The 19,270-nt window shown below is 38.6% G+C and overlaps 3 protein-coding genes across 4 annotated transcripts in view; 2 read left to right on the forward strand and 1 right to left on the reverse strand.

The window, feature by feature from the left end:
• The window catches only part of LOC149838452 (inositol monophosphatase 3-like), a 35,387-nt gene extending 32,250 nt beyond the window's left edge, over positions 1–3,137 (forward strand). For both annotated transcript variants that reach the window (XM_090007697.1, XM_090007696.1), the window contains 4 exons: positions 2,265–2,333; positions 2,410–2,510; positions 2,596–2,652; positions 2,793–3,137. In XM_090007697.1, the coding sequence (XP_089863823.1) occupies positions 2,265–2,333; positions 2,410–2,510; positions 2,596–2,652; positions 2,793–2,889 (324 nt within the window). In that variant the 3' untranslated portion in view covers positions 2,890–3,137. The remainder of the gene's footprint in view (positions 1–2,264; positions 2,334–2,409; positions 2,511–2,595; positions 2,653–2,792) is intronic.
• A 5,516-nt stretch (positions 3,138–8,653) lies between these two features.
• On the forward strand, positions 8,654–13,092 carry LOC149838453 (protein TORNADO 1-like). The gene is made up of 2 exons (XM_090007698.1): positions 8,654–11,401; positions 11,704–13,092. Exons 1-2 carry the CDS (start codon positions 8,654–8,656, stop codon positions 13,090–13,092), a joined length of 4,137 nt encoding a protein of 1,378 aa, XP_089863824.1.
• A 4,002-nt stretch (positions 13,093–17,094) lies between these two features.
• On the reverse strand, positions 17,095–19,028 carry LOC149838454 (uncharacterized). Its single transcript, XM_090006601.1, has one exon. The coding sequence runs from the start codon at positions 18,524–18,526 to the stop codon at positions 17,297–17,299; it is 1,230 nt and encodes a 409-aa protein (XP_089862727.1). The 5' UTR covers positions 18,527–19,028; the 3' UTR covers positions 17,095–17,296.
• Between the last annotated feature and the right edge of the window lie 242 nt (positions 19,029–19,270).

A 19,270-nucleotide genomic window follows, 5' to 3' on the forward strand; every position in this document is an offset into this window, starting at 1 on the left:
AAACTTTTGCTCATTGTACCGTAAGTTTGAGGGGGAATGTTAAAATGTAAAACTATATATATATATATATTTCATTTCTTTCTTTTCTGTAACTTTTTTTCCTTTATTTTTATTTTTTGTCTTTATGTCATCTAGTTCAGTTTGAACTAGAATGACAGTTGCTAGTCAAGTCCTGTCCAGACTTGACTAGCAATAGTGCTGTTGGACTGTGTCCAACGGCTCTATTTAGAGCCGTTGGACTGTGTCCAACAGCTCTATTGAGTCCTCCTCTTTCAGCTGTGTATATAAAGGGGTGCAGCCCCTCTTGTATTCAATTCCAATGCTTCTTAACCTATTGGTTTTTCATATCAATAAAGAATACCTTTTTATTTTTATTTTGTTTCCAGTTATACTCTTTTTAAGGGTTATGCTTTAGTGTCATTCTTGACACTTTCCCTTGTGAATCTAAGCTCGTGTTTCGAAGATCCCTATTTCATTTCATTTAGTACATAGGTGTACCATATATTATCATAACATACACTGATACCATGGCAGTCGGTCTCCTTTTCAAATTTGTTGGAGTCAATAGTTTTTTCTTTCCTTTTCTGTTTGGCCATTGTAGTCAGGTTTTTACTTCAAACAGGGCGCTGTTTTAGCCAGTTTTTTATGCCAAAACTAAAAGAAGAAATGAAACCTGCCTCTCTCTCTTAGATTTCAAATATTGTCAAAATTAAGGTATTTTGAAAATTTATATTTGATAATAAAACCTCTGAGATCTGATGGCATAGACAGACGTGCTCAGAAAACCCTTTATAGAAGATACGTGCTTGGGAAATACTATCTATAAAGTTTGAGGAAGCCGATGTCAGGTAAGTGATTTTTTTTTACTAATGGCACAAGGAGGAACAGATGATCCAGATAAAGTTGATATTCTGTCATGCTATGTTTAGTGAATGTAAGGCTAAAAAAGCTTTTGATACAAGTGACAGCATAAAGCAATATCTTAATGTTCCAAATGAGATAAAAGAAGAAATGATAGTGGATCTGCAGGAAAGTGTTGAATAGGGAGTAGGGAGGAGAACAGGTCGTGTATGGGTGGGTTCATGCTTGATCCGATGTTGGGTCCATCTTTTGAAGGTCATGTCTGGTTCAGGACATGGATCTATGCCTGATGAAAATGGCTAAAATGCTATTCATATTCATGTGGAAAAGGTAAAATGGCTAGGTTAGACCTGATTGCAACCTGGATCTATTCCTATGTGTTTTCCTTATTCTGACTTGGATCTGACTAGGGATTCAGATATATACTAGTATCCAACAATGTACGTCAGGCCTGATTTGTTCCATGTTGGTCTCTGACCAATTTGCATTCTGAGGGAAACATTTGTAGTTGAGAATCTGAAAGTGAACCACCACTACCAGAAGTTAAGAGATCAAACACCACTATTAAAAGTTTGAGAACATTCTCAAAAATATAAAGTTTTGATAAATCTTTTAACCATAGGAATGATGTGATGAAGAAAAGTTAGAAGATATGCTAGAGATGTTAAGAAATAATTGTAAGAACAGTTTTAAGATATTTGGATCTTTTTTTCTTGTTTTAGTATTACACCATTTGTTAGATACTTTTGGTCTTTTATGTCATTGTTTTTGTGTTATATTATGAGTTAGGACTGCTATATTCCAATTTAATTGGTTGTTTCTTAGTTACCTAATCAATATATTATCTCCTATAGGTATGTGATATTGTAATGTCTCCCTGTTGTTTGCCGAGCATGTCTTGGATTATGAATTTTGATCATCTTTGCCATTGATCACATGTTCGAAATTTTTTGTTATGGATTTGTCCTGTTACATTATTTCCATAATTGGTGCAAACGTGTATGCGTGCATGAGTGTTTTGTTTAAAACCCCAATAACATCTAAGTAATTTAATGTTCTATTTGATTAGAAAAATGTTTTATTTGATAGCAAGGCATGCCTCTTGAGGACATGTCTTGTTATGGTATTTTTCCTAGGGGACCTTAGCCTAAATCTGTACTCTCCTGGCTTAGCTTCCCAGTGCAGTTTTATATGCCCTCTCTTGGTTATTGCTTGCGAAGTCTTTGTTGTGCTTCTCAAGTTTTTAGAAATCTCCTCTTTGAGGGATAAAAAGAAAGGAGAGCTTAGTTCTCTCACAAACATTTTCCATCTATTATAATTTTTGTGTTTTATCCTTGACAGTTTTAGATATTTTAGACAAGCACTAACCTGAATTTATGGCTTGTCCTCAATTAACTGAGTAGATTGGCACCAAACGTGATCAAGTTACAGTGGATGCTACAACAAATAGGATCAACAAACTGCTTTTCAAGGTTTCTGAGCTTGTTCAATATGTTCAGTAAATTAAGTCTGTTTATCCTTGTAACTTTTCATTGCTGTGATATAAAGATTCGTTCTTTGAGAATGGCTGGATCCTGTGCTCTAAATCTGTGTGGTGTTGCTTGTGGGCGGCTTGATATCTGTTATGAACTTGGTTTTGGTGGGCCTTGGTAAGATTTCAAGTTATATACTGTGATACTTAAGTACGAGGAATTTGTGATGATCTACAATGTTGATTTGTACTGCTATACATAGGGATGTAGCTGCTGGGGCTCTGATGGTTCAAGAAGCAGGTGGCTGTGTCTTCGATCCGTAAGCATTTCATTAATATTTGCTGAATTTTGGCCTTTTTGTCATTGTCTTTATATGACATGTTCTCCATGATGCAGGATAGGTTTTAGCAGTCATCATTGTTGGTTGCAAAATTTGACATCAGTTATTGTCTCTTTCAGATCAGGAGCTGATTTTGATATTATGTCTCAGAGAGTTGCTGCATCTAATGCACATTTAAAGGATCTCTTTGTTGATGCTTTAATGGAAGCTGCATGATTATTTCTCGACACCTCTCTCTTACTGGTTCTTTCATGATTTGAGCACCATTGAGAAGAACAGAATAGGCTTTTCTGGTGCTCTTTTCTGCAATGAGTGAGTTTATGTTGCTTACTTCCAGTCTTTTTCAGTCCATGAATATCAGTTAATACACATTACGATTCTTAATTGCCAAGAACATTAGCCTAATTGTTTTAGGTTTTGGCAGCATAATTCTTATTATGTATGCAGAATTTTCAGATTTGATGTTACATTTTGCTTTTGGTCCAAATTTCTTTTGTGCAACTTTAGCAATCATGTAATCAACTTTAAGATCTCCACTGTATGGAGATTGGTGATACACAACCTGCATATCTTTTTCTGCAGACCAGGGGCGAAGCCAGAAATCCAAGTTAGGGTGGGCGCGCGCGCGCACACACACACACACACACACACACACACACACACACACACACATATATATATATATATATATATATATATATATATATATATATATATATATATATATATATATATATATATATATATATATATATATATATATATATATATATAGAGAGAGAGAGAGAGAGAGAGAGAGAGAGAGGCAGGTGAATGGGTTGGGGGAGCAGGGAGGGCACAGTGTTTAGGTCAGGGTGGGCACTACCCACCCTAATATATATATATATATATATATGTGTGTGTGTGTGTGTGTGTGTGCATATGTTTGTGCATGTAATTTGATGTTGAAAAAATCTGTCTCTTGTGTCGTTCAAAATTTGAATTCAAGAATAATTCTCTTTTAAAGATTTTTCCTTTTATAGTACAAGAAAATTTTTGAAACCTGTTTTTACATTTTTTCAATCTTCTTGTGCAGATCAGATGTTCTTGGACAGTTATGAAGAAGGTGAAAAATTGTGCAGAAAACAACAACTAAATCAAAGCATACAAAAAAAAATGCCACCACCTAATGGCCATGACTAATTTCACTAAACCCCCATTTGGGGGCATATTGAACCCAAAAACTCCAACAAAAGCCTATTCCTACACAAAGAACTACCAACAAAGGTGTGTAGAAGAAAAACCTACACATAGTACTACCTAAGGAAATGAAAGGAAAGAGCCTACCTTTGATTTTCGCCCAAAATATGGTTAGAATCTCTGAGCCTACGCTGCATCGTGAAATCCCCAAATACACAGCCCCTACGATGGCCGATCCACAAAATCTCGACCCCTTTTGGCTCCAATCGTGAGGATGGGGAGGAAGAGTGTGTAAATGGCCTCACACAGTGGTGGTTTAGGTTGCTGCAATGAGGTTTGGGTTGCAGCATAAAGAAGTGAATGAGAGAGAGAAAAAAGAAAATGAAAGAGGGAGAAAGAAGAGGAGCTAGCTTAAAGGGTGAGGGGGGTCAAGGTCCTGCTGGGTCAATCGAGCAGGGAGGAGGGAGGACGGAGGTTCATCGGCATCACCCGAGCAGGGAGGAGGGAGGCCAGAGAAAGAGAGAGATTAAAAAAAAATTAGGACCTGTCGAGCCTTAATTATAGACTCAATAACGACAAAATTTATGTTGCCATTATTGAGTAATCTATAATGATGACATTTATGATGTCATTATAGAGTTACCACTATTGACCCTAATCCTTGTATATATATTTAATTGCTGCATATGTCACCATTAATGACACATCTATAACGGCAACATACACGATCATCGTTATAGAGTAAAACCCTATAACAATGATGTTGTAATGTCGGCGTTATTGATCAATAACGATGACATGTAATGGCTGTTAAATCTTGCCGTCAAAAGTGTTTTAACAACAAGAAATAACGGCCACATATGTCACCATTAAAGACAATCTATGACAGTGACATTTATTAATCGTCGTTAGAGACATATCTATAGTAGCGACATATAAAGTCATTGTTATAGATATATCTATAATGACGATATATAAAGTCATTGTTATTGCGGCAATTTAATTCCAGCAATAGAGGTGACATTTTGTGTTGTCGTTGATGAGTCGCCGCTATTAACCATATTCCTTATAGTGGTACCTTAATTAAATAAATATAAAATATAAAAATATGCAAATATAATACTAAAAATAGTAACAAACATGTATGCAACATAAAATCAATCAACAATAAGCAAAAAATATAAAAAACATGTCAAACATTACAAAACCTGCCCAAATATTAAAAAAATTGAATAGGCAAAGCAAACAACTAGCAAATGCCAAATAATTTTAAGATAATCTAAATTCTTAAAATAAAGTGCTAAAACTAACAACAAACATGTTTTCAACATAAAATTAATCAACAATAAATGTAAGAAGCATAAGATATTGTGTAATGAGTAATATATATATATATATATATATACCTTTGAGAGGGAGGCTGGGGTCTGACAATGTCACTCAAGCAGGAAGGAGGAAGGCTGGGGTCTGTTGGCATCACCCAAGCAGGGAGGAGAACCGTAGAGAGAGCGAAAAAAAAATAAAAAGGGCATGTCAAGCCCTAATTATAGACTCAATAACAATGACATTTATGCCGTTATTATGGAGTCTATATGTATACCTCATTGTTATTGAGTCTATAACCTTATAATGGCTACATTTATATGCCGTCGTTATTTATCTTTAACGGCGAGATTATCGGCCATTAAACATTATCGTTAAAGTGGTTTTAACGATAATATTTAACGGATACAAAATGTCGTTGTTAAAGACATATCTTTAACGAGATATATAAAGTTGATGTTATAGGTATGTTTATAATGGCGACATGTGCGCCATAGTTGATCAACTGCGGCAACTTTTATTATCACCGCTATTGACCCTCATCCTCGTAGTGGCTATATAATGTCACAGTTATAAACATACCTCTAACGACAATAGCTAAGGTAGTCGTTACAATCATACCTATAATGGTGATATCTTAAGGCGCCATTATAGACATGTCCATAATGGCGACATTTGTTCCTGGTCAAGGTATTCACGGGGATATCTAAAGTCACCGTTATTGTTCAGTCAATAACGACAACTTTTTATGTTGCTGTTAAAGAGTCGGCAACTTTTTATGTTGCTGTCAAAGAGTCACCACTATTGACCCTCATTCTTGTAGTCTGTTAGAAGGAAATTATTCCATCATTAATATAGCATCAATATAGAGGTCATGCTTTGCAAATAAAAAGAGATGAATTAGATTTAGAACCAAATAATCCAGACTAGATTAAGGAGCAAAGATCATGGAACCATGTTTTCAGGCTTGTCTAAGCTCACAAATTGCTCTTGTGCAATTTTGATGCAAGGAAGCTCCAAAGTGGAATTGAAAGATTACAATACGATCTATGCTACCTTACGCTAAACTAGACTATGCGAAGAATCTACTGAAATTAAAAGAAAATTAACTGAAATTTAAATAAATACCTTAATCATCAACCATCTATCTTAACAAAGTCCCTACCATATGTATCTATAGAGGACAGAAACTTTAATTCTGCTAAGGATCTGGATCGAGTATCTCATTAAAACAAAAAATACCCAAAACCAATTTCCAAAATAATCTAAAAAGGAAAAAATAGACCAATAAGGATAATGGACCCGGACACATCCAGCTTCCACCCTGCATCATTTTCCTCAGATTGAAAAAATGACCCGGGTCCAGGTCTTTCGCTTGCACTCTTCTAGTTTCTTTTGACCCATGCAAACAATTGAACTGATACTTGTGCATGGAAATTTGATAGGTGTGGATCAAGAGGTTCTCACACTGGCAGTGTTCGAAACATAGAAGCCCTAAGCATGAAGAATGTATGGACTCTGCGATACAAACAGTCTTAAAAATGTAATACGGTTTGGCTAGGTGGGTCTATAGGTATATCATTTTAAATTTGATTGGAACTATGTAAGCTGGTAAAAAATAGGGTGCAACATTTGGGTGTGTGGTGTCGGGCTGAAAATTTGGTTTTTGAACCTGGTGGGCTTAGAAGAGTAATTTGGGTTCAAAGGGGTTGGTTTTGAGGGTTTTGGAGTGAGATCGGACCCGTAGAAGGCTCATCTAAGTAATAAAAGGGCACGAGTCAATTTTGTAAACTTGAACCGGTTCTTGAATAGGGTGAAGGAGGTTTCCCTTGGGGCTATAGTGAACCAAACCGGTTCACGAATGAACTGGTTTAGATCAGAGGCTCCTCCTCCGCAATGGGAGAGGAAAGGATGGGGAGCAAAAATTATCTCCAGTAGACGGCTACGGACGGCCGGACGCCACCAGGCAACTGACCACCGATGGGTAGCTGCCGGTGGCTGGATGCTGCTAGGCGGCTGCCCAACAGCGGCCACTGATTTTCTTTGATAGTGGTCCTTGATGAATGGAGGAGGGACAGAGCTGGAGTGAGTTCAAGAGAGAGAGAGATTCAGTGAGTCAGATCAGGTCAGATATCCAGCAAAAATCATATCCAAGGCACATGTTACCAGTGCCTTCATCTCAGCACCCTCACAACCACACCGCTGGCCACACGGGAGACCTCCAAGGTGGTCTGCATTTTTATTTTCGTGCCCAGATATTATTGTCAATGGTCGACAGCCAACACAAGATCTCACCCACTGATAGCCGCTGCTGCCAAATAGTATGACTATTTGATGCCTACAACCTAGTTGGTTAAGCATGTAAGAATTTCAAATCTCTTCATTGTCCATTTCCTTTTCAACATCTAAAACATTGAACATTTGGAGAAAAATATACAACAGCTCGAGGTCTAACTCGCCAACCCACCAGGGCTTGAGCTCTTAAGTAAGCCTGAGCCTAAGCATGCTGCGCTCCTTGGCTCCTTCTACAAGCATACGTACAAAATTTTATCTTTTTATTTTCCTTATTTTTTAGCATCTTGAAGGAATTATTCTTTCATGTGGATTGTGCTGTAAAGGATGATGCCATTCGCCCACTAACTTAAAAAAGATGGGGAGCAATATGTTCCTTTTCCACATGAAGGTGACTTGATCATGAAGCTATTCCAACAAAGAAGATTCCAACTATAGGATCATAGGCATAGCTAATGGTAGATCTTGCCAGTACAAGATTTCCTTCACTTCACCATTAGCTCTTATATATGACAGAAATACTGCCTAATCTCTTATATATGACATTAAATATTCTGCCATGAATGTAATTTCATAGTACTCCATAGTTATCTGCCTTAAATCAAGCTGATCCAGTAAAGTTGGAACAAAATGTAACTTGTATGAGACTCGGCAACGATCCTCAAACTCATCCCAGACCTGAATGTTCAAGTTAAACAAGGACAGTGTACTAAGAGTTGGATAAAGCCATTGATTCTTCATTGTATTTCCAATAGTTGTGTTTTTCTTTCCTCTTAACGACAGACGCTTTAGGGAGCATTCAATGGGTTTCTGCGGTGCCCAAAATTTTGAAACAAATGTGGGAGAATGGATTTACCTAGACGTGAGTGCCAAAATGCACGCTGGAGCCCCCTTTTCCGCGGGCCCGTGGGGTCGGGGTCCGATTCCATTTCTGCAGCAGTGGAATCCACGGAAGGGGGTGCCGCGGCACCCCATTCCATGATATGCAAATGCCCCCTTAGTGATTCCATTGAAAGACTTTGCTTTGGCAGCTGTTCAGATAAAAAGCAAGAGAAAAAGGAAAAGAAAAAGCACTAGCATCAATTCCTCTTCAGGTACAATAACATAACTTGCATCATAAGCACAAATTTTAGGTTCTTTCACAAACTATTGAATTTTAGTATCGCCACAAGAGATTGAGAAATCCATGGCTTCCAACCTCAATACCAGAGGGATCCAATGGGCAATAGATGAAATTTTGTCTGACAGGCTATGCATAGACTCTGTATCTTTCCGCCATTTTCAGCCCTCCAACTGCTGCTATCAGGAAACAGAGGCCTCCATAAGCATCAACCTGTCTGCAAACAGCATCTCTAGTTTCCCGCACATACTGACAGCATTGGCATCCGGAAACAAAACCCAAATTTCTCTTAAAACGTTGGAGTTCCATGGAGTTGAATGGACCTTACAAGAACAACAAATACTATGCAATTGGCTCAAGAGAAATACAAGCATCAGAAGGGTTGTGTTTCAACAGAACAATTTTGGAAACGAAAGCCTATCAGAATTCTCAGAGATGCTGAAAAGGAATGTTGGCATAAAAGAAATGATATTCTTGGAGTCTGGAATTGGGCATGTTGGCGTGGGGTTCTTAGCTTCAGCGCTAAGGAGAAATGAAACCGTGGAGGAGCTGCAAATATGGGAAGATTCAATTGGCTCAAAAGGTGCAGAGGATATTTCCCAGATGATAGAAGTAAACTCAACGCTGAAGCTTCTAATAATTCTAGACTCCCAGACCATCACAGCAGCACCACTAATCTCTGCAGTGCTAGCAAGAAACAGAACAATTGAACTTCATATCTGGAACAGCACAAGTAAAGACAACAATCAGAAGGTGGTTGAGTTAGCTCCTGAGATGAATACCCTACGGGTTTACACGCTCAACATCTCAGGAGTTTGCAGGGTAACCTGTGCTTTGGGGTGGAATTCCACAATTAAATCTCTGGACATGACTGGAATTCACCTAAAATCTCGATGGGCAAAAGAATTTCAAAGAGTTCTAGAACAGAACAGAAGTCTGAAGTATGTAAACTTGTCAAGGACAAAGCTGAAAGATAAGGCAGTTGTTTATGTTGCAGCCGGACTCTTCAAAAACCAGTGTCTGGAAAGCTTACAGCTTGAAGGAAACTTGTTTAGTGGCGTAGGAGTTGAGTATTTACTATGTCCATTAAGTCAATTTTCAGTGTTTCAGAACCAAGCAAATTTGACACTCAAGTCATTGACTTTTGGAAGTGGGAAGGCAAAAATAAAAAGAGAGGGAATGGCAGCAATACTGAGAATGCTTGCTACAAACCAGAGCATCATCCAACTGGGTATTTGCAACAACAAAAACTTAAAAAGTGAAGACTTCATCAGAATCTTCAAGACAACCGAGGCAAATTCTACCCTCAGATATTTGTCTTTACGGGGCTGCGGGGGTGTTGAAGGTGAGGATCTAGTGCAGGCGATCATGGATATGTTACAGATCAATCCATGGATTGAAGATATTGACCTGACTGGGACACCCCTGGAGAAAAGTGGCAAAACAGAGGAGATATATAAGAAGCTTGGGCAAAATGGGAGAATGGTGGCAGAGGTGGACTTGCTTAATGATATACCACTGACAAAGCCTAAATGCTGCAGAGTCTTCCTTTGTGGACAAGAATTTTCTGGCAAGAGCACACTGTGCAGTACCATATCCCAATGTTTTTCTTCCTCCAAGCTTCAATATGTTGATCATATGAAAAGTTTGATAAACCCAGCTGAGCAAGCAGTGAGAACAGGTGGGATCAAGATCAAAACTCTCAAGGATGATGATGATACAAAGATTTCAATATGGGATCTTGCTGGACAGGATGCTTTTCATGTTTTCCACGAACTGATGTTTCCAGCACAGGGAAGTCCTACTTTCTTTCTAATAGTTTCCAGCGTATTCAGAAAGCCTGCCAACCGAGAGCCAAAGCATGTACAAGAGATTGAGGAAGATATACAGTACTGGCTTAGATTCATAATCTCCAACTCTAAAAAAGTGCAATTACAATCCATGCTACCAAATGCCACAGTAGTTCTTACCCATTTTGACAAGCTCGTACAACCATCAGAACATTTGAAGCAAATTGCAACATGCACAAACAGACTGAGGGAAAAATTCCAAGGATATATTGAATTCTACCCAACTGTATTTGCTGTTGATGCAAGATCATCTGGGTCAGTAAGTAAACTGGCATATCATATGAGAAAAACCAGCAAAACAATTCAAGAGAGGGTGCCTAGAGTTTATAAGCTTTGTGAAGAAGTGCAAAAAGTTCTATTTGAATGGAGGTCGGAGAACTCTAATAAGCCAGTGATGAAATGGAAGGAGTTCTGCAACATGTGTCAGGTCAAGATCCAAGAACTGAGAATCCATTCAAGACGAGATAGTCTTGAGAAGGTAGATGCAAGACGGAAGGCAATTGCAAGTTCTTTGCAATATTTGGGTGAGCTTATGTGTTTTCATGAACTGGGCTTTCTTATCATGGACTGTGAATGGTTTTGCCGGGATGTAATTGGATTACTAATAAGGATGGGGGGAAAACAACAGAATGCACAAGGGAAAGGATTCATATCAAGGAAAGAATTGGAGAAACATCTGAAAGAGTGTCTACAGAGTTGGATACCAGGCACAGGTCTGAAAACATTTGATAATATTGAAGCTAGCGACCTTGTAAAAATGATGCTAAAACTAGAGCTTTGTTATGAACAAGATCCTAAAGACCAACAATCTGAGCTTCTAATTCCAATGCTGCTTGAAGAAAGACGGGGGAAATTGCACAAATGGCAATTAGCAACACCTGATTGCATTTATGCAGGCCACCGTTTTGAATGCGATGACTCTAGTCACACGTTTCTGACCCCAGGATTCTTTGCCAGATTGCAGGTTAACTTTTCTGATTTATCTTCTTGCTCATGCAAAATGTGTTTAATGATTTACAGTTGAAACGTATAATCATTACAGCTATGATCAGAGAATATAACCAAGAGGTCATTTTCCACTTTTCTTAAAACTAGTCTTTAATTTCGACTGACGTTTCAATCATAAGATTGAACTTTTTTGTATGATAATAATAATCAGATTTCCTACATGGCCACCTTCAAAAGTAGTGTATTCTTTTACTTATAACCCATTCGTAATGGCTATCAATGGGATCTAGCTAATCTGAGACACTTTCAATTGTACAGGTACATCTCCATAACAAAATTCTGGGATCAAAGAACCAACACAATGCAACATATGCACTAGAGAAACACCTTATCTTAATAAACATAAATGGGGTCGACATAAGAGTAGAGTATGGAGGAGAACTTGGTCAGTATATTGATATCCTAGCCTGCTCAACCAAGAACGTAAGTGAAATTCTTAGACTCATCCAGCATCTTATAGTCCCCTCGATCATGGCCCTTTGCAATGGTGTTACCCTAGCAGAAAACATTCTCCGGCCACAATGTGTCCAAGAACTCATACCACCAAGATACAGAATGAACCAACAAATCCCACTACAACAACTAAAAAGTGCACTCCTTTCAATTCCTGCTGATGATATGTACAATTACCAACACACATGGCCTCCTGTAGCAGAAGGAAGAAGAATAATAATACCTTCAGGTTTTGACTTTGCCAGAAACCTACTCTCTGAAGACAATTTCAATGATGTGCTGCAGAAACGGTACCATGACCTTCACCGCCTTGCTGTCGAGTTGGCAGTTACACCTGCTGCAGATAGCCATGAACCACCACCAGACACTGAAGTTGGGCAGCACAATAATGTAGAACACACAATTTCAGGCATTGCCAAAGGAGTAGAGCTAGTGCTACAGCGGCTAAAGTTCATAGAGAAAGATCTCAAGGACATAAAGCAAGAGATCCAAGGATTAAGATATTATGAACACAGGCTGCTAATTGAGTTACACCACAAGGTGAATAGTTTAGTGAATTTCAGCATGCAGTTGGAAGAGCGCAGAGTCCCACACATGTTCTACTTTGTCCAGAGCACAGGAAGCTACTCAAAACGTTTAGTCACAAGCATGGTTTCAGGCATGACACCACTCCGTCTACACATGCTATGTGAAATGAGGGGAGAGGTTCATGTAATTGAAGATCAGTTAGGATGCGAGGTGATCAAAGTTGACAATGCTACAGTACAGTGCCTGGCGCCTTACCTGAACAAGTTCATGAAGTTGTTAATATTGGCCTTGAAAGTTGGTGCGCATTTTGCAGTTGGATTAGGGGAGATGATTCCGGATTTAAGCAAGGAAATTGCACACCTAGTTGACTCATCACTTATATATGGAGCAACAATAATGGTAGCAGGAGCAATGATGATTGAGGGAAGCAGAACAGAAAGAAGATTGTCGAGTTGGGGTAGTTCAAGGAATGTTCATCAAGAGGTCAGGGTAGCTCAGCAGTGGCTAACAGATTTTCTGAAGGACCAAAAGTGTTACAGTGGTAAAGAAATTTCTGAAAAGTTTTCACTATGGCGAGTTAGGTACCTGGATAATGGTCAAATTGCATGGATTTGCAGGAGACATAGAGAATCAAGAGCAAATGAACTCGTTGAAATACCAGTATAAGATCATTTTCCTTTAGAAACAGATGGAGATTGACATCCATGATTTAGAAGTAAAAGAAAATGGGATAAATATATAACCAGCCTGTTCTAGCCCTTTCTCTCCCTCTCTCTGTTGACACACACACAGGCCAGGCAGTGAATGCTTGGAATGGAGAAGTTCATAGTTAGAGATCTGAAGAAGTTCCAAATAACAGTCAGTTAAACAGAAGTTGAACCATCAAGCCCCAGTGAGCTGCCAGGCGGGGAGAGAAGCTAGCAGGCAAAGTCAAGAGGAGAAGCAGGCTAGGAAACAAATAATGAGGTTCAGGCAGGCAAGGGTCTCTCTCTCTCTCTCTCTCTCTCTCTCTCTCTCTCTCTCTCTCTCTCTCTCTTCTCTCTCTCTCTCTCTCTCTCTCTCTCTCTCTCTCTCTCTCTCTCTCTCTCTCTCTATCTATCTATCTATCTATCTATATATATATATATATATATCAGATTATAAACAATCTGTAGGAAGAGAGAGGTCCTCAAAATTTAGTTGGGCACTCGAGTGAGAGACAGACTGTTTGCATTCACCAGATTATAATGTATGTTTCCTTTAAAAGAATGTAATTACATAGCCAATGGGCTGGCCACATTAGGAGGGATTGAGGAAGATCAGGTGTGGAAAGAGAAGCCACAGACTGGTTTCCTCCAAATTACCTGTATCTCCATATAGTTCCTTTATGTAACTGGTGGTTGTCTAACTAACCGCAACTTGATTATCAAAAAAGAAAAAGGTATGTCTGTAAGTATGAGCTAACTAAACTTGATCAAAAGAAACACTTACATTTATTGAATCAAGAAACATTTTATAATTGCAATTTTGCTCTTAAAGACCAAGACACAAGATATCTCTATATTTGACAACATGCCAATTACTTTATATGCTCCAGATTACTCACAAAACATGTGATGGAATATACATCTAAGACTCTAATCAAGATGGCAAAGAAGCATGGGTAAAGATAGAAATCCAAAATTGAAAACTAACAATTTCAAGTATTACTCTAGTTCTCCAGGTACAGAGTTTACCTAATATGCCAAACCAGGTGACAACCTATTTTGATGCTCCTCCTCTACTGCCAATCCTTCTTTTGCAACATATCCCCCATTCCCAGCAGTCCTCATAGTCATTTTTTTTCTTTGATGAAATTCATTCAGCTTCGAAACAATGATGAGGACTGTTGATCACAATGACAAGGAGAAAGTCGAGAAGACTTACCAACATCTAGTTACATTGAAGAATGCACAGGGACTTAAAATCCTTGCATTTATATTCTCAGGTAAGAGAAGGAGACGTTTCTGAACATTTTTTATTTTTTATGTACATGAAGCTCTGATTCAGGACACAGATTTTTTTATCAGTCTTGGCTATCATATGGTTTGAATATTAATCATATAACTTTGCCACTGGGAAGAGCTTCGGTCTGCTCACTTTCAGAACATTTTTCATTTGATTGAATGTGCGACCAATTCTTCTATCATCTTACAGAATGCATTCCCCATTTTTTCACTCACAATAACTTATACAACGTAATAAATTGATGATAAATTTGCAAGAAGCACATCTACGCACAACAAAGAAAGAATGTTGCAGTTGAAAACAGAAACCAAGTCAAAGGTGGCTAGGTGCTGTAACACCATCAGAACCAAGAAAAAATGTACCTCAAACTTGTGTATGATGTATACAACTGCACCATCACATATATGCCTATTTCAACAGAAGAGGACATCCAGCAGCGAGTTATATAGTCAAAAGCGCTAGGCAGTGCCTAGTTGGTAGTCCCCTAAAAAGACTAGTCGTGGACTAGTCGGTACCCCAATTAAATATAAAAAAAGTACATAAAAATATGTTTAATTCTTTTACTCATAAGATGATTTTATTACACAAGTACAAAATTACACATGCTTTCACAAAATATATTAATATACATGTCCAGAATATACATATATCTAATTGTACATAATATATATTTAATTATTCATAACATATTCAGTATAATCAACAAAATATGCTTTCGACCTTTCACAGAAGCATAATAACATATTACATATATAAATCACATATTACATAATTCATAATGCTAAACATGCTTTCAGGCTTTTATAAAAAAATTCATCAGAAACAAAGTAATATATAAAAAACATAATCAATTAAAATTAATTGTGCATGCTTTCAATGTTTCACAGAAAAAATCCCAAAGCAAAGTAAAACACACACATACACATATAAATATAATAAATATGCATGTTTTCATAATTTCACAGAACAAATCACACAAACACACGCACATACATATAATTATATATACACAAAAAAATAACAATATATATATGAATAATAAATAACTAAACTGCTCTCGTGCCTAGGCGGAGGCAGCTTAGTGGCCGACTAGGCACCTTGGTCGGTGCCTAGTCAGCAAAATTGGTACCTTTTAAGGTACCCACCTAGGAATTGCAAAGCCTAGGCACTTGACTTAGCCTAGACCGACTAGGCGGACTAGTCGGTCCCTAGTCGGGGGTTTTGACTACATAGGCAGCAAGAGCCATTGGACTGCATATTAAAGAAGGAGCACATTGCAAAGTAACTGCAAACACACACTAAGACACACATCATCATCAGGCCTTGTCCCAACATATTCACACCTTGTATGTTAAGGGTCTTGTTTTTATTGGAAGGAGTTCGATGGAGATAAAAAATCCAACACTTTAAAAAGAAATGAAAAAGCGTGCTTTAATAATTTGAATTTGAAAATTGAAAGTGATCTATGTTTACCCCGAAAGGTATTAACATTGTCTCAAATGTCATTGATCTTAAGGGTATTCTGGTCATTTTAATCAATTGTATGTTGCTAATGTTAACATAAAAGGTGTATATATTCAGAAACACTTTTGTAAATATTTATATTATTGAATTGATCAGAAACCAATAGCCAGCAGGATGGCACCACCAGTGATGGTTGGTGCCACTCCACTGCTTTCTGGTCAATCCGCTGTTGGTATGATGCTAGTCAAAGGAATGTGTTTTGTTTGGTCAAAATAGATCTAAAATTGATATATTTATTGATATTAAGGGCATTGCATGAGCAAGCATGTCAATAACATGCCCATGAAGAGCACCTTATGGAGGGAGATGCCAGTTTCCATAATGTGCTAGGGCTAGCGTTAAATCCATACATTTTGGAAGCCATTAACTTTGAAAATTCTTAGGCTCTGTTTGGGAGGGGAGATGGCATTTAATGAGGGTGCAATTAATACCATCTACCCCCACAGGTGTTTGGCTGTTTTGGTAGATGAGGCTGGTGTTCGGAGTGGAGATGGGCCATTTTCAACTACATCTTCACAAGGATGATGTTGACAAATCTAGACTCATCTCCCATTTTGATCTCTCCAACACCAGCTCCCAAACAGAACCTTAATAGTTTCTAAATTAGTGACCGTGTTAAGAACTTAACAAAATGGACTTGGTCAGCCTTTTGAACAATAAAGGAGAATGTTGTTTTCTCTAACGGGACTGCATATGAGAAGCCAGCACAGGATAAGATCTCTATAATATAAATATAGATGACACTCAATTGGAAAGGGTGTGAAAAACTGGAAATTACCAGAGATTTAGGAGCTGAAGAAAATCCCTGCAGCCCCATTGGCAATTTCCAGTCTCATAACAAATTACCCGTCCTTTTCATTGTCCAAACAAAGATAAAAAGAACCTAACGAGCATGCTGCCATTGATTTTCCTGCTGCAGCACGGCTGGATATTGATACAATGATTCCACTGAGATGATGCAACCCACTGTTTTCTGGCATCATCATCACTTCATATACCATTCAGAAAACAGGAAATTCAAAAACATAAGCGATAATCCAGCAATACATAAGCTCAATAGTCAATGTACACCCATGGAGAAACAAAGCTAAAAATGAGAGAGGAGAAGAAAATTGTATAATAAAAGTTAGTAACAAAGATTCAATTGGACTATGGGAAAAAGGAACTAAGTTCAAACTAGTATTCAGCATTCAGTATACAGAGCAAGGCAGAAGCAGAACAAAGATTGGATGCTACCACCTTTTCTGTTCCAGCTAAACATACATAAGAAACCTCAGAAACTCCACGTTAAAGACATAAAAAGGTCAAGCAGGATAAGATCTATTCTAGAGGTGAGAAACGCACAAAGATTTAACAACTTTCAGAAGAAAGCTCTACTTCCATAAAAGACTCTGGATCCTGAGCTCTTGGAGTCCTCCAATTTCTTACCAGCACCTGGATTGGCACCTACTGGACTATCCCCACTAACTTCAATATCCATTGGGAGCTTCATCTTCGCGAGAGACTCGGTGAATTCTTGCATACTCTTCATGTACATATCAACTATCTGCTGCTGCATAACTGGTTGTTCTGGCTCAAGGTTAATATTGATCAAAGGTTGAACAGATGTGTTCTTGGGTAATCCTCCTGCAGAATCACTCTCCACACCCCCACCTTCGCTGTTTTTTTCTGCATCTTTTGGCGAGCACACCTGCTCCTGGACCTGAGTTCCATTCGTCAAATTGCTCTGCGGAGAAGATTGATCTTTCATACTCTCAGAATCAAGGTTGCTGCAGAAACTATCAACAACCTGGCTGCCGATATCAGAGGCCAAATGATTCTCATTGTTCGAATTGGCAAAGCTCTCGGAGCTCTCCGAGTCCAATTTATTGTGTGCCATTTCGAAATACTCAGAAACCATACGTTCATTTTCGTTAACGATCTGCGGATCTGGAAATTCCATCTTGCTGTAATCACTGGAAATGGAATTGTTGGTTACTGAATCAAGCAGAGTCTCATCTGCCGTGACAGGGGGCGGAGCAGTAACAGACACGTCCGTCACCATGACATCCGGCGAAAAGCCAGAGTAAGAAATCAATAGCTGGACGAAACCCGCCGGAGAATGGAAAAGATCAGTTGAAGAAAGCGAGAATTCCTGAGCCAGTCTCCCATCCGCGGCGACCACAGCGGAAATCGGAACCAGTGCAAACCCAAGCAACTGATCTTCCAAGAAGTTTTTCGCTCTGCTTAACATCCAAATTTCGCATTTCAGCGTAGCGTTGATCTGCTGGACGTTGAGTTGCAGTTTCTCGTCGAAGATAGGATTCCTTCCACCACCGTTGATGATCCGAGTAGAGACCGTCGAATCTGGGCTGGAGGTGAGACAAAATTTTGCGTAGACATCCTGGTTATGATAGATACAAATGTTGTGTATATCCCTTGCTTGATGGATGTACACCTCAAGAACACCAATGGAGCCATCATTCTTTGCTCCTACAACCATTAGATCAGGATTAAGCGTGTTTGCTTCCGACAAGTTGCTCGAATGAACCTCTGGATTAGAAGCAGGGGAGTTTCCGAATGACGGTGAAGAGGACGGAAACGACTCCATGATATGAGTTGGGCTACAGAATTAAGAGCTTCAAACCAAAAACAAGAAGAAGAAAAGAAAGTCTAAATCAAAACAAGACAAGATGGGACCTTTTTAGAACGAAAACAACCTCAACTAAAGAACCCCAAAACTGGGAATTCTTAATTGATAGTCCCAAAAAAACTTCAAGGGACACGAACCATAAGCACTAAAAAAAACTTCCCAATTCACCAATTTCTCACTTAAAGACCCATCATCTACCAATGTAAGAATTCCAAAAGCCAAAAAAGCTTAGATTGTTTCACCAATTTTGCAGTTGCTGAAGGACAGGTTTCTACTGAGCCGGCAATCAGAAGCTGAAATCTCTATTAATATCGATACCCACAAAACAAAACCCCCCAACTAAAAACTCAAAACGCCAACATCAAACCTAAAAAAAACACGATTCACCACCAAAATCACAATCCAGAAAAGCAAAAAGACGAGAACCCTAATCGGATAAGCTTAACCCAACACGCCAACGCCCCAAGTGAGGCAGACCGGGGTTTATAAAAATAAAAGAACCCCCACCAATTCCTTAACAGATGCCCCCCCCCCACCCAACCCACCACAAATTCAGCGTGGTGGACCCCAGTGGAGTAGAGGACGAGCAGAAGTCGACAAGCGCCAAACCAATGAAAAAAACGAAATCATTTATTAAAACGAAGAAAATTTCTAAAGCCAACAGACGCTCTCATAAAGAACGGAAACAAATTCTAGAGAGAG

This window comes from Nuphar pumila, chromosome 5 (assembly GCF_984573655.1).
Source record: "Nuphar pumila chromosome 5, dmNupPumi1.hap1.1, whole genome shotgun sequence".
Lineage (NCBI taxonomy): Eukaryota > Viridiplantae > Streptophyta > Magnoliopsida > Nymphaeales > Nymphaeaceae > Nuphar > Nuphar pumila.

Excerpts from the sequence above, each read along its gene's own strand:
- LOC149838454 (XM_090006601.1), bottom strand. The coding sequence starts at position 18,526 with ATGGAGTCGTTTCCGTCCTCTTCACCGTCATTCGGAAACTCCCCTGCT.
- LOC149838453 (XM_090007698.1), top strand. The coding sequence starts at position 8,654 with ATGGCTTCCAACCTCAATACCAGAGGGATCCAATGGGCAATAGATGAA. Across the intron at positions 11,402-11,703 it reads GATTCTTTGCCAGATTGCAG|GTACATCTCCATAACAAAAT; the intron begins GTTAACTTTTCT and ends TCAATTGTACAG.